Source organism: Rhincodon typus, chromosome 4 (assembly GCF_021869965.1).
Source record: "Rhincodon typus isolate 14 chromosome 4, sRhiTyp1.1, whole genome shotgun sequence".
NCBI classification, from domain to species: domain Eukaryota; kingdom Metazoa; phylum Chordata; class Chondrichthyes; order Orectolobiformes; family Rhincodontidae; genus Rhincodon; species Rhincodon typus.
Genome location: NC_063335.1, coordinates 43830846 through 43845258, shown reverse-complemented (window position 1 = coordinate 43845258; position 14413 = coordinate 43830846). Strand labels below are relative to the sequence as shown.

Here is a 14413-nt window from a genome sequence, read left to right as displayed (position 1 = left end):
AGGTAGCAAGCTAATTACTTAGCTGTCCAGAGAGCTGTTCTGGCAACTCGCCTGAAGGTGTCAAGGGAGATTAAAAGGGAGAAATGCACTACAAATGGATTATCCAGAGATCATAGAATCTTTAGAATCTCTACAATGTAGAGGCCCTTCGGCCCCTCATGTCTGCACCAGCCCTCCAAAAAGCAGCACACCCGATCCCCATAACCGCACCCATTTTATTTTTACCATGGCTAATCCACCTGGTCCGCACATCCCTGGACACTACAGGCAATTTTGAGTGGCCGGTCTACCTAACCCACACATCTTTGGACTGTGGGAGGAAGCTAGAGCACCTGGTAGAAACCCACGTAGACACAGGGAGAACGTGCAAACTCCACACAGGCATTTCCCCAAGGCTGGAATCACACTTGGTCCATGGTGCTATGAGGCAGTTGCGCTAACCTCTGAGCCAGCGTGTTGCCCAACCTATCTTCTATATAAACAGTTTTTGCAACTGCCGTACTATGTATTTTCACTCTTAAGTTATGTGATGTGAACTTTAGGAAAAAAAAAGGCATGTTGGATTATCTATTTAAAAGAAGATGCAAATGATCAAGAAACCAGAATATAAAGCGAGAAGTAACCAGCAGCCATTTAATTATAACTCACTCAGAGATAGTAAGAACTGCAGGTATTGGAGTCAGAGATAACACAGTATGGAGTGGAGGAACACAGCAGGTCGGGCAGCTTTCCTGATTCTTTGCTGCTGCCTGGCCTGCTGTGTTCCTCCAGCTCCACACTGTGTTATCCCTGCCACTTAATTATATATTGGAGTAGTTGCAGCTATTGCTAAGAGATACTGTGGTTGCTGAATCTCTACATTATACCTGTTTGTGAGCTATTCTGTAACGTGTATATATTATACATAACATATATATTAGTTGGGGTGTTGAAATAAATTGAATTTACTTACAATTTACCAATCTTGTGTGGTTAAATCAGTGAGTTTGGATGAGGAACCCAGAAACACAACAGACAACAGCACTTGGGTAAGTGTAGATAATGTGGTTTTCAGGGTGTTTTCCTGGTATAAAAGCAGGAAAGATTTTGAGAATAGGTCTAACTTTGACTATGTGGCCTAGTGGATCAGAAATGAAAAATAAACGTACTGATTTTGAATTACCTACTTCTAGAGCTTAACTCACTTGACTTTGAAATGAAAGTTGCAGCCTTGGCTGTATGATGTCATGAGAACTCAAACATATATTGTAAAATAAAAGAACCCACTGGATTTTCTGATGACCAGGCTAAAGATGGAGAACATGGAATGCAAGTGGGGCATTGGTGGATAAATGACCTGGTCTGTTTTAAATGCTAAGCTACCTGGTTTCAGCTGAGCAGATAGGTTGGAAATCAACTGCATGGTTTAAGAGTTAAAATCATTCTTCACCTACTTTCAGTTGCCATGATCTCTGGACACACCTTTTGCAGCAAAGTGATCCTTCTTGTCAAAGACCTGCTGAGCTAAAATTTTCTTGCAAGGCTGTGTAATTGTAACTGAAAAAGAGATAACATAAATGTGGCTTTTGGGAAAACAAGGCATCTAATCTAATTTAATCTAATCTTGTGTGCACTTAACAATATGAAGCAGGTTCCTATACAGAACAAATATTGACCTCATTCTGTTTCATTTGTTTATCAGAATCGGTATGTCCTACAAGAATCCCTGTAGCTGCACGTGATGAGAAAGGTTTTGAATTAATTGTGGGCTTTAAAATACCACAAAAAGCTCAGGAAATATCTGGATCATTGACGACAGAAGCAGGTTTCTTATTGACATCTCAAACAGACGTGACGGAGAATACTAGGTATGGCTTACGGTTGAAACACTAATAATACGTACAAGCCTTTCCTAATTCACAAAATAAATGACAGGAAAATAAATCAAGTCCATACTGTAACATGTCAAAAACACATCTAAGGCCAAGGCTTTCAGCTGGTGGAACTAACATAGGAGGTACACTTTGGGCTGTACTTTTCTTTAATGGAATTAACCACAATATTATCAGTATATCCAACCTACTTGATCCTGAGGAAGTCCCACTTTTCTTTTATTCTTAGACCATGCAAATCCAACTTGACCAACATGTTTTCTTTGAAAGCCAGTAAAATCATGAGTCCATGATTTTAAAACTACAGCATTTATTTCAGATTAGATTAGTGATAATTTTGCAGGATTTCTAAAGTTAAAATGGAGACTTTCTCCTGGAAAGCATAATCTGTGCAAATAACTAAAAAGGAAATGGTCTTATATGGAACATCAGCAGTAGATTGCATGGGAAGTCCTGAATATTATGATGAGAATTAACAAATGTTCATGAAAAGTCTCCTTTGAAAAGTATTGGTATTTTGCCAAGGAATATTGTTCTTAGGTTAAAATTTGTATAGACCTCATACAGGAAATTTAATCACATACTTTTACAGACATTACTGTAATAATTTAAGCTGAACTGACATATTGAAACCAAGGTAAGCATCTAATGGCAAAGTAATTTGTACTTGTATCTCTACAACGTTAGAAACAGTTAATGTTAAACAGTTACATCATTTAAGAAAAGATAAATGGAAACTGTGTTTTGGACCATGATGTTGTGCTTAAATATAACAATTAGCCCATGTTATGTTTCCTTCATGATTTGCTTGTTTGGTTGTGTATAAGAAAATCAGGCAGATTGTAAAAGAATTGACCAATTCCTTATTCCTTGTTGTACTCTACCAGCCAGGATGAGATATTATCCTCGGTAATATTTCATTAGGAATCATACATAGTAGAAACAAATAATAAATGATTTATTTTAATTAAATCCAGTACACCAGTCAGAATAAGATAACAAGGTGTGGAGCTGGATGAGCACAGCAGGCCAGGCAGCATCAGAGGAGCAGGAAAGCTTGTTATCTCAGACTCCAGCATCAGCAGTTCCTACTATCTCTGAGTGAGTTTCCACATCAGTCAGAATACCTGATAACCAGATTATCTGGAGCCATTGGTAACATTTGTGTTTGTAACCTTGCAAGTTATCTATGTAGATTTCACTTCCTATCAGATGCTGTTTGCATCTTAGTGCTAAATAGACTGTGTGCCCATAATTTCACTTCAACATAATATGGCTTTTAGTATGGCTTGGCAGAAAAGTCATGTCTTTTACCAGTAAGAACCTGAGTATCTGAGTTATATTGGCAATTAGAGGGTCTCAGCACATAAAATACACTTTCCATTTTATTGATTAAAAATTTGGAAGAGTAACATTAGTTTTGAGTGGATTTCCACTCCTCTGAACTTCCTTCACAATTACACATTTTTGCGTTGCTCTCCAAAATCTCCCCAACCACCACAATGTTTAGAATAGATAGTTTAGAAGTCATCCCAAAAGCTAGATGTTGGGATTTCTTTAGAGTAAGTCCTTTGGAACACACGCTGCTGAGACAGTTGGTGGGTATGGTGATGCTATATGTTTTTAAAAGAGATCTTGGAATTCCCTCTGCAAAGGCATTGGGGGTTAATTTACAGCATGTAGACTGCAGCAGTTAAAGTAGCAGCTCACCACGACCACCTTCTCAAAGACAACCAGTGATGGGCAATAAAATTCTGGCCAACCAGCGATGTCCACGTTCCACGAGTGAATTAAAAAATTCTTGATAGATTACTGAGACAGGAAGTCATCTCCAATTACAGATGACAAGTTACTTGTTAATTGTAATTTGTGATGAGTCATTGTGGAACTGATGCTGACTTCACTAGTTGGAGAGGGATTTCTCAGGTTTTGTTTCTAAATTGACAAAAGATTATGTTTTCTTTGGTTCTCCTAAGGGATAGCATGGATTACAGTTGAGTAAATGGTGCATGAGAATGCTCATTCAACTCAATAGGGTAGAGTTGATGGTCTTTTCCTGTCCTTTCCTTTTGTTGATATGCATTCTTCCACTAGATTAGGAGCCTTTTGAGCTTTAAACTTCTTTCCAAATTAGCATTTTGATTACAGTGCTACAAATTTAGAAGTCATCCCAAAAGCTAGATGTTGGGATTTCTTTAGAGTAAGGCCTTTGGAACACATGCTGCTGAGACAGTTGGTGGGTATGGTGATGCTATATGTTTTTAAAAGAGATCTTGGAATTCCCTCTGCAAAGGCATTGGGGGTTAACTTACAGCATGTAGACTGCAGCAGTTAAAGTAGCAGTTCCTATTGTCTGTATACAAATCGTACACCAACTTTAGTTGAGTGGCAAGTGCTTGGTTAAGTACAAGTATTCCTGGTTGCTTTACAAGTTATCTAGCCCCACTATGAGTTTTGTAAGGATGTTAACTCTTCTGTCTCCCTCACTATTGAAATTCATTGAATAAGTTGATGTTGGTTCATTGGTAGACAATATATGAATTAAACTAGCCCCAGAATGTTACGTCCTGTCCATCTTAACCTAAATATCCTTTATCTCCTCTGCTATGCATTAGGTTCTGTTGGTCAGTTTCTCTGGCACTGAAAATCAACGATTACATGGGTAGAGTGTCAATCTTTGTGGTTCAAAACATGCTTTCTCTTATCTTTTCTCCCTCTTAATCCAATATTCTCTGATGTTTATTGCTCTTTCGCCATCTGATTATCTGCAGCCAAACGTAAGGTCAAAATTCAGAATGTTCCCTGATGACTGCACAATGTTCAGTACCATTCACCAGTCCTCTGTTACTGCCCATGTCCATATGTAGCAAGACCTGGACAACAACCAGGCTTGGGCTGATGAGTGGCAAGTAACATACATGCCACACAAATTTCATACTGTGACCATCTCAAAGCCTGTCCATCATCAACAAGGCATAAGTCGGAAGTGTGAAGAAATACTTCCCATTTACCTGGATGAGTGCAGTTCCAAAACATTCAAGAAACTTGACATATATCCAGGACAAAGCAGATTACTTGACTGGCACCATATCCACCACTTTCAACGTTCAGTCCCTTTACCACTGAGCTAGAAATTTGTACCATTTACAGCATGCGCTGCAGCAACTCGCCCAGGTACCTTCTAACAGGATCTTCCAAATCTCACCATCCAGAAGAAAAGGACAACAAATGCATGGCAATGCTATCACCTGCATGTTTCCCTCTAGCCTACACACAGTCTTGGCTTGGAACTACATCTGTGCTTCTTCACCTTGCTGGATCAAAATTCTGGAATTCCTCTTCAGCAGCACTTTGGGTGTACCTGCAACACATGAACTGCAGCAGTTCAAGAAGGCTGCTCATCACCACCTTCTCACGGGCAACTGTGATGGGCAATAAATGCTGGCCTAGCCAGCATCCAGACCCCATGAGTGAATGAAAAAAATTGACATTGTGCTCACTTACTCCTTCTTAGATGTTATGCTGTAAATTTCACAATCCTTTATTCTAATTGGTGAAGGCCGTACGCGATGTTTGCCGTGTTCACCAGATGCCAGATGCCCTAATTCCCTCACTGCAATGCTATTAACATACATATCCACCAATTTGCCATGCATAAAATTATAAAAATCTAAAGCATAATGGCAAGTCTTACTTACAGTTAGCAGATTTATGGCCTCAATGTTTCAAAGTAAGGCTGAAGTAGGATTTAATGAATGCCAAAACATGGCCATAGGTCTCAAATGCATTGCTACAACAGAAACATTTTTATAAAGTGGCAAGTACCTATGAAAAATACAGATGTATAATTCTGAAATCAGAGCCCACATCTACCTCTGTTTGTTTGGATATGAGAAATATAATAATGTTTATATACTTCCAGAGACATATTTCCAGAGGGCCTGCCTCCTTCTTATGTATTTGTTGCTACACTACGTTTGCGAAGTCCAGCCAACAAACAGAAATTTGACTTATGGCGAATCTTGTCTAAAGAAGGAATTATTCAAGCAGCTGTCACAATTGATGGTGAACAACAGGCTGTGTTCTTTACTACTACAAGTCTGGTCAATGAAATCCAGACAGTGACATTTAAAGATGGCAAACTACAGGTCAGTGTGTTTGTTATTATATGCTTTGTGATACTTCTCTTCAAATTTGAGGTCAATGGAATGGGCTGAGTAAATTGTATGAAGTTATCAAATGTATCTTTTTCTGTTTTGGAGTTTGAATGTTTATCTGGATAAATTTGGAGATTAACTATTATGTTGTAGAGCACAAACAGAAAGTTTATAAGGGCATTAGGGCCAAATGGGTAGTCTTGTTTTGGCTGCTTGTTATATCCCCTGCACAATTTTCACCATCTATTTAGGGACATACCCAAGTAGGAACTTCTATCCTGTATCATTTGAAGAATTTAAGAATTATTACTGCCACTACTTCAATTAACAAAGATTTTTTGATCATATTTATGTATATAAATTAGCATAGGTTAAAGCAATGGCCACATACCTTGTTTGATTATATTTAGTGAAATTGTAGGCCTTACCTAACTGGCAGAATACCCCTGATATCACTCCAGATGTAAGAACTGCAAGCGTTGACCTCATGCTTGGTGGAAGCTAACTGCTTCGCCTTGCCTATTTCTTCTTTATGCAAAGATGTTCAGATCAATTTGCTCCATAAGAAAGCAAGGGTTATAATTTTTGAAACCTCTTCCACATTTTGTCCACTTTCTGGTATATTGTGCCATCTAGTCATACAGATCTTACTGTTGTCTGGAGTGAAAGGCATAATTTATGTTTAATCTACAGTCGATCCTATGCGTTGTGTTCTACACAGTGGTTTTAAAGCTATTTTAATATATGAATATGTCAAGACTTTTGGTTATACTTTGGAGCTTGAATATTCCCTCTGTTGGAATATGGGAATGAATGATTAGCCATAAAAGAGCTGTAAAGCTATATGAGTAATTTGTGTAAGCATCATTGCAATGGATAATATTTATGTGGCTACTTTTAAATGCAATGTTTTTATATTTTTGCAATGCTCCTTAATTTCCCAGTTTGCACCACTGTTCAACAAGGTTTTAGAATGAGGTCCAGCATGGATCAGAAACTTCAGCTGTGTAGTAAGTTATGGCTGCTGCAGGGATGTTGTTCCAACTGCAGACCATAAGGGCATTAAATATACCACACCCATCGCTTTTCTAGCTCTATCAAGGTCGTTGCATTGAATAGGATTAATTCATGTATTGGGCTAATGCAGTTGTTTTAAATATCATTCAGCCTGATTGATCAAGCAGCTCTTTTCATCTCAAAGTAGGGTTCCTGTGTGAATATTTGATGTCACATCATAGAGATCAACAGAATGCTGTTGCCCTTCATTTGGTGTGCGTAGATGCATCAACTGTACGTTATTTGACATAGTTTTAAATTTAGTGTATCATATGTAGCGAATTTAACATTTTAATGTATTGTTTAATAATATAGTTGCATTATGTTTTTCTTTGCATCTTCCCTGGTAACCTTGAGTTGGAATATGTGCCATGGCTGGGTGCCCAAAGAGGGAAATGTTCCATTCACCAGCTTAATGTCCTTTTCTCTAACCCGTCCACCCTCAGATAACATCAATAATGGACCATTTCAGCTGTGAAAAGAAACAGTGGAATAGCTTCCAAGTTTTTGACTAAAACTAAACCGACTGTGTGGAAAATGTAAAAATACAGACTTGTGTTTTTTGGCATCAAGAAAATAAGTCTAACAAAATACCGTGGCGAAAAATTCTTTTTGACAATATTCTTGTTTATTTCGAGATTAATTTGTCAATTCAGGTAAAGTGATAGCTATTGGTATAAATGCATATAGGCTGAAGTGGATGTAGTGTCTGCTTCCACATGGACCTTTCATACTGTTTGGGCTTTCACAGCGTTTTCAGCAGATCAGAATTATGGAACCAATTGTAATATTTTCTTGTGTGACAGAAAGTGGAGTTTCATTACTTAATAAGCTCAAGAAAAATAATGAAACATGACGGAAGGTATAAGCCTAAGTGTCTGGTTTCAGTCATTTTCATTATGTCAATTTCTGATCAGACTCCGACTTATTTATTGATGGTGTCATGAGCTTGGCTCAACCTGGTCAGGTAATCAGTACAGCCATCTTAAGTCATTGTTTCTTTACTTTATAAATCCAATTTTGGTTCATTGAATGTCTCTGTATTAAAATCAGATGACAGAAGTTAAAAATTAATAGTGGTTAAAATGGACTATCTTAAAATTTCCACATATATATTAGTGAACATAGCTCTCATTCCATTACCGTGCTTTCCTCTAATCTGTTCTTCTGTTCTCCTCTGCTCTGCTAATGTCAGAGTAATCCATTATATCACTATCATTAACACATTATAATACCCATTTATATACTGTGCTTCCATTATACTACAACATGCCATAGATTTCTTTCTTACTTGGATTATATGATTCTAGCAATTTGTTTTTAATTAATGTACACTGCCATTCTTATCATTAACATCATTATCTCGATCGACACGATTCCCCTCCCCCGCTCTCCACAAAATCTATCCCACAGTCAATATGATTTGGAACTCTCAGTAGTCACCCCGCTCTAATTTGTTTAATTTTCACAGGAGGATGATGATTCTCCACCATTCCTGCAACTGCTGGACCATTCTGTAAGGTATTAGGTGGTGGTACAATTGTGTCTCTCTCACAACCTGTGATAATCATACTCCGTCTCGCTTCTAAGCTGGAGTAAGATGCATTCCTGTTTCTGTTGAACATTTCTTCAGGTTCATTGAGTATATATGGTCAATTGATCTGCTCCCCTAAGAAATGTTGCCTCTACTTGTCTGTCATTTATCCAGATTTTTTGACCTGCTGTCAAAATTGAGTGTTTTTTTTTTACCCATTTTATACCAATTCTGCTGTTTCCTTCTGTGGTTTACTACCTCCTTGATCTTCTAATGATCATGAGATATTATGTTCAAACTGAGATTATGTCCTCCACAGTGGTTTTTCTGTTTGTAATCTTCCTTCCAGAAGTAGTTCTGCAGGTGAATATTGCTGAATAACGCCAATGTTCAGCCTGCGTTCTTGGACATGAATAACTTTCTGGTCTTGACCACCATGACTGCTTCTCTGTTTGACTGAGGATGAAATGGAGAACTTGAACCTGGTTGTAACCTGCCACTGAAGTGAACTTTCTAAATTAAATTCCTTGTTCACAAATGTTGGACTGTTATACAAAACTATTTACCAATGAGAAAATTTGTGTTGCAAAACCTCATTTAAGTGCTATAATCACTGACTGAGCTGTATTTATATGAAGCCTTGAAATTTCAAACTATGTTGAATAATAGTCTACCAGGCTTGGAGGTGTCTTCCCTTTGAAGTCAATTAAATCTATTATTAGATCAACCGCAGTGTCTTTCTGGATCACGATTGTTTACTGAAGCGCTCAGACCGGGGCAAGTAATTGATTTTTTTCCCCTTTCTTCACTCAAAGTCTTCCAAATAACTGTTATCCAGCGTCTTCCCATTTTGCTGCTGTATCTTTTTTTCTCCTGCCTCATGGACTATGACCTGCCTAAAATGTAACAATTTTGAAGTCTCTCTTGCTGAAATTGAAGTTTAACATGTTTATACCACCGCAATGAACCTTTAGGTGATTATTATCTTAAGAGCACACTTGGACTATATTGTGTTTCTCTGGGCATTGGGTTCTACCCATATATTCTATTTCCTTTTTTATTAGGTTGTCATTATTGCCATTGTCTCTAGAAGCCCTAGTTCATCCTCATGTTCAAGTAAGGCTCTTTCACTGTCTCATATACTGTAACAGTCTTCAGTTATGTGCATATTACTGAATACAACTCTCCAGGATAGTGAATAGTCCAGCTCCTTTCATGCCTCTCTCTGGTCTGTTCTTCTCATTTACTCTGCTAATATCAGAGTCACATCACAAAAAATGCTGGATGGAAGATTCTGAAGAGGATTCATACTGGGCTTGAAAGGCTAACTCTGTTTCTCGTCCATGGATGCTGGCAGATCTGCTCAGTTTCACAAGCGTTTTTCTGTGCTTGTTTCAACTTTCCACCATCCACAGCATTTTGTTTTTGTCTTGTCAGAGTCATGTCATCAGTTATGACACCATCATTAACAGATTCATATTACAACTACTGTCCTTGAAATGAGAAGCCTTCTCTTACATTGTGTCTCTGTCATGTGTCAATGGTTTGAACACTCTTGATAAACTGCCTGCAGGTTAATGACTTCCCTGCTGGCTTTGTCTCCCTCCTTACTGGCCTCCAGTGTCTTTAGGCCACACTTGATGGCAGGCATGTTGCTGCTCACTGAGACATCTCCCCGCTCTCCCTCCTTGTCCTATCCTCCTCCTCAGATGAGATGCCTCCACCAGGAAACATAGCCCTCATTTGGCACAAAGAGGATTGGGAGCTGTAGCCAAATTTTGTTGCAGACCACTCTGACAGTGATTTCCTTGAAAACTAAGAATGGGACAAATGACAACAGAGATTTGATTTGATTTGTTATTGTCACGTGTACCGAGATACAGTGAAAAGTATTGTTTTGCATGCTAACCAGACATATCATACCTTATGTAAGTACATCAGGGTAATAGAACAGAATGCAGAATATAGTGTCGGAGATAGCAAGAACTGCAGATGCTTGAGTCAGAGACAACACAGTGTGGATCTGGAGGGACACAGCAGGCCAGGCAGCATCAGAGGAGCAAGAAAGCTGACGTTTTAGGTTGGGACCCTTCTTCAGAAATGGGGAGGGGGAAGGGAGCTGGGAAAGGAGGGGTGGGGCTGTGGAAAGGTAGGTGGGATGGTGATAGGTGAATGCAGGTGGGAGTGGTAGGAATTGGTCAGTGTGATGGGTGGGGCAAATAGGTGGGAGAGAAGATAGATAAGTTGTTTCGGGTCAATGAGGTGGGGGTGAGGGGTGGGGCTGGGGAAAGGTAGGTGGGGCGGTGATAAGTTGGCTGCAGGTAGAGGGAATTGCTCAACAGGAAGGGTGGGGCGGATAGGTGGGGAAGAAGATGAACAGGTTGTGTCAGGTCAAGGAAGTGGGGATGAGAGGGATGTTTGGATGTGGGATGAGGCTGGGGCTGGGAAGATTTTAAAACTGGTGAATTCCATGTTAAGGCCATCAGGCTGTGGGCTCCCGAGGTGAAATATGAGGTGTTGCTCCTCCAGTTTGCGGGTGGTGTCACTGTGACACTGGAGGAGACCCAGGATGGGCATGTCACCCATGGAGTGGGAGGGGGAAGTTAAAATGGTTGGTGACTGGAAGGTGTTGTTTGTCGCGTACAGAGCACAGATTCTACACGAAACGGTCCCTGAGTCCACGATTGGTCTCACTGATGTAGAGGAGGCCTCGGGAGCCTTCAGCCCGATGGCCTTAACGTAGAATTTACGCCCTCAAACCCCCTCTCCCCCCAACAAAAACAAAGACAGAATCCCCCTTGTCCTCACATACCACCCCACCAACCTCTGCTTCTAGCGTATCATTCTCCGCCACTTCCGTCACCTACAATCCGACCCCACACCTAAAGAGAAATTTCCCTCCCTATCCCCATCTGCTCTCTCTGCAACTCCCTCAACTGCTCCAAATTCCCCAGACACCCCACCACTCCTGGCACCTTTTCCTGTAACCACAGGAAGTGCTACACTTGCCCCTACACACACCCCCTCACCTCCATTCAAGACCCAAAGCAAACATTTAATATCCGACAGGAGTTCATCTGTACATTGTCCATCTTGATCTACTGTATCCACTGCTCCCGATGAGGCCTCCCCTACATCGGTGATACCAAGTGCAGACTCCGGGACGGTTTTGTGGAGAATCTGTGCTCTCTACGTGACAAACGACAACACCTTCCAGTCAACAACCATTTTAACTCCCCCTCCCACTCTGTGGGTGACATGTCCATCCTGGGCCTCCTCCAGTGTCACAATGACACCACCTGCAAACTGGAGGAGCAACACCTCATATTCTGCCTCAGGAGCCCACAGCCTGATGGCGTTTAACATAGAATTCACCAGTTTTAAAATCTTCCCATGCCCAGCCTCATCCCACATCCAAACATCCCTCTCATCCCCGCCTCCTTGACCTGACACAACCTGCCCATCTTCTCTCCCACCTATCCGCTGCACCCATCCCACTGACCAATCCCCACTACTCCCTACTGCATTCACCTATCACCATCCCACCTACCTTCCGCAGCCCCACTCCGCCTCTCTCTATTTATCTCCCAGCTCCCTTCCTCCTTCCCATTTCTGAAGAAGGGTCCCGATCCAAAATGTCAACTTTCTTGCCCCTCTGATGCTGCCTGGCCTGCTGTGTTCCTCCAGCTCCACACTGTGTTGTGCAGAATATAGTGATACAGTTACAGAAAAGGTGCAGAGAAAGATCAATTCTGATATATGAGACTTACGTTCATAAGTCTGATATCAGCGGGGAAGAAGCTGTTCTTAAATCTGTTGGTATGTGTTTTCAAACTTCTATATCTTCAGACTGATGGAAGAGGGTGGAAGAGAGTATAATCAGTGTGGGAGGGATCTTTGGTTATGTCGGCTGCTTTCCCGAGGCAGTGGGAAGTATAGAAGGAGTTAATAGAAAGAGAGCTAGTTTTCGTGTTGGACTGGGCAGCATTCACGACTCTCTGTAATTTCTTGAGGACTTGGGCAGAGGAGGTGACATTATTTCACTGACCTTATGTTCAAAGTAAGCATTGAGCTCATTGGGGAGGGTTGCATTGCATCAACAATTCTACTTGACTTTGCTTTGTAGCCCATAATATCGTGTAAGCCTTGCCATAGACAATGTGCGCTCATGTAGTTAGTCTGGGGCTCTAGTTTAGAAGGTCTCTTGGTGTCCTTGATGGCTTTGTGAAAGTAGTGATCTTTGCACCATCTTCTGCAGATGGTGAAAATGAAAAGAAAAGCCTTTCCAGACGATGGAGCTAACCTTAGCAGCTAACTCCAAAGCCATGTGTTGCAGGTGTTTTTTTCTCTGCTCCTGTTCACCCATGAATTAATTGTTGTTATTCCTGCTCACACGTTCAGCCCATGCCCCGATCCATGTAAATGATCTGTATCGATTTGTGCTAATTGCTAATTAAGTTCTTTTAATTGAGTGTGGGTTGGGTTCCAACTTTTGAACTTGCCCACCTCCTGCATTATCAAAACCAGGTGGGATGAATCTCTCCCAATGCCATCCTGATGTGAATTACAGTGTATCAGGACGACTTTTTGCATGTTGCCCTGTTAAACCTAGCCCCTAATAAACTTGCTTCAGGAAGGAATTAATAAAACAACAAATACATGTTCATATGTGAAGGGAAGCTTTCATTATAAGTTCTATCTAATAAAACTTTTCACATTTTCCATACATTAGAAAGAAATTTAACTGGTGCATTAAAATAAATGTAACTTTTTGTAAAAATTTGAATGATCAGAATATTTTCTTTCAAGGCTCTACTCATAACACAAAATGGAACAAAATAAATCATTGGAGGGTTGCTGGAGTGGATTGGTGGGGGAAGAAGATCCTTTCTTAGGGCTTATTGGAGGACAATTGAGAGTAATTGATGTAGCATTGCAGAATGCGGGAAATAAATGCAGAGTCCTGAATTTCAACTCACACGTAACAATAGACACACAATGGAGTGATAAGATTTCTGAAAGAGTATCAGCAATTTCAAAATAACTTAAAAATGCTTTTATTCCATTCAATAGAAATTGTTTGATGAAGACTGGCATCAGTTGAAGTTATTGGTATTAGAAATGGAGGTCACCTGTTTCTTGGACGACATAAAGATTCAGAGCAGACATCTTGAGCAAGTCATTCCTATATTTATAAATGGGAAAACCCAGGTGGCCAAACATGTGAAAAGAGAGACGTCTGTACCTGTAAGTAAAAGATCTAAGTGCTCCTTACATCACTACATGAACTTAGTGGAAGTTTTTCAAACACAAATATCTTCATTTGTTTGAGAAACAGTTCTTTTCATTATTTAGGAGGATTATGTACATAAACATAGTTGCTCAGTGTATGTTAACTGTCTTAATAAAAGTCAAGGAAAATTAGGATACTTTGAGTTCTTATTTGGGTTACTTGGATTACGAATAGTTGCTTAGTAGTACAGGGTACTACTGTCTGAAAGGGTATACTGGTGAACATTTTCATAAAGTCATAGAGCTTGCAACCATCAGGAAAGAATCTCAAGAATTCCAAATCTCAAAGCAAACAGCAGTTTATACTGCAACAGAAAGAAGGTTGGCAAGTGAACTCTGAGTAATAGAGGTATTGCAGTGGCAAACAATGACCGTTTAATTGCCAAGCTTGTGTTTAAATTCAAACCAGACAAGTTGGCTGATTCAGGGATAGTAGGAACTGCAGATGCTGTAGAATCTGAGATAACAAGGTGTAGAGCTGGATGAACACAGCAGGCCAAGCA

General features: G+C 40.1%; 1 protein-coding gene across 1 annotated transcript in view; it reads left to right on the top strand.

Annotated features, from left to right (window-relative positions):
• LOC109933208 (collagen alpha-1(XXI) chain-like) overlaps positions 1-14413 on the top strand; it is a 153334-nt gene that overhangs the window by 12210 nt on the left and 126711 nt on the right. The window contains exons 3-5 of the mRNA XM_048595740.1: positions 1682-1847; positions 5794-6019; positions 13692-13865. Of these exons, the coding sequence (XP_048451697.1) occupies positions 1682-1847; positions 5794-6019; positions 13692-13865 (566 nt within the window). The remainder of the gene's footprint in view (positions 1-1681; positions 1848-5793; positions 6020-13691; positions 13866-14413) is intronic.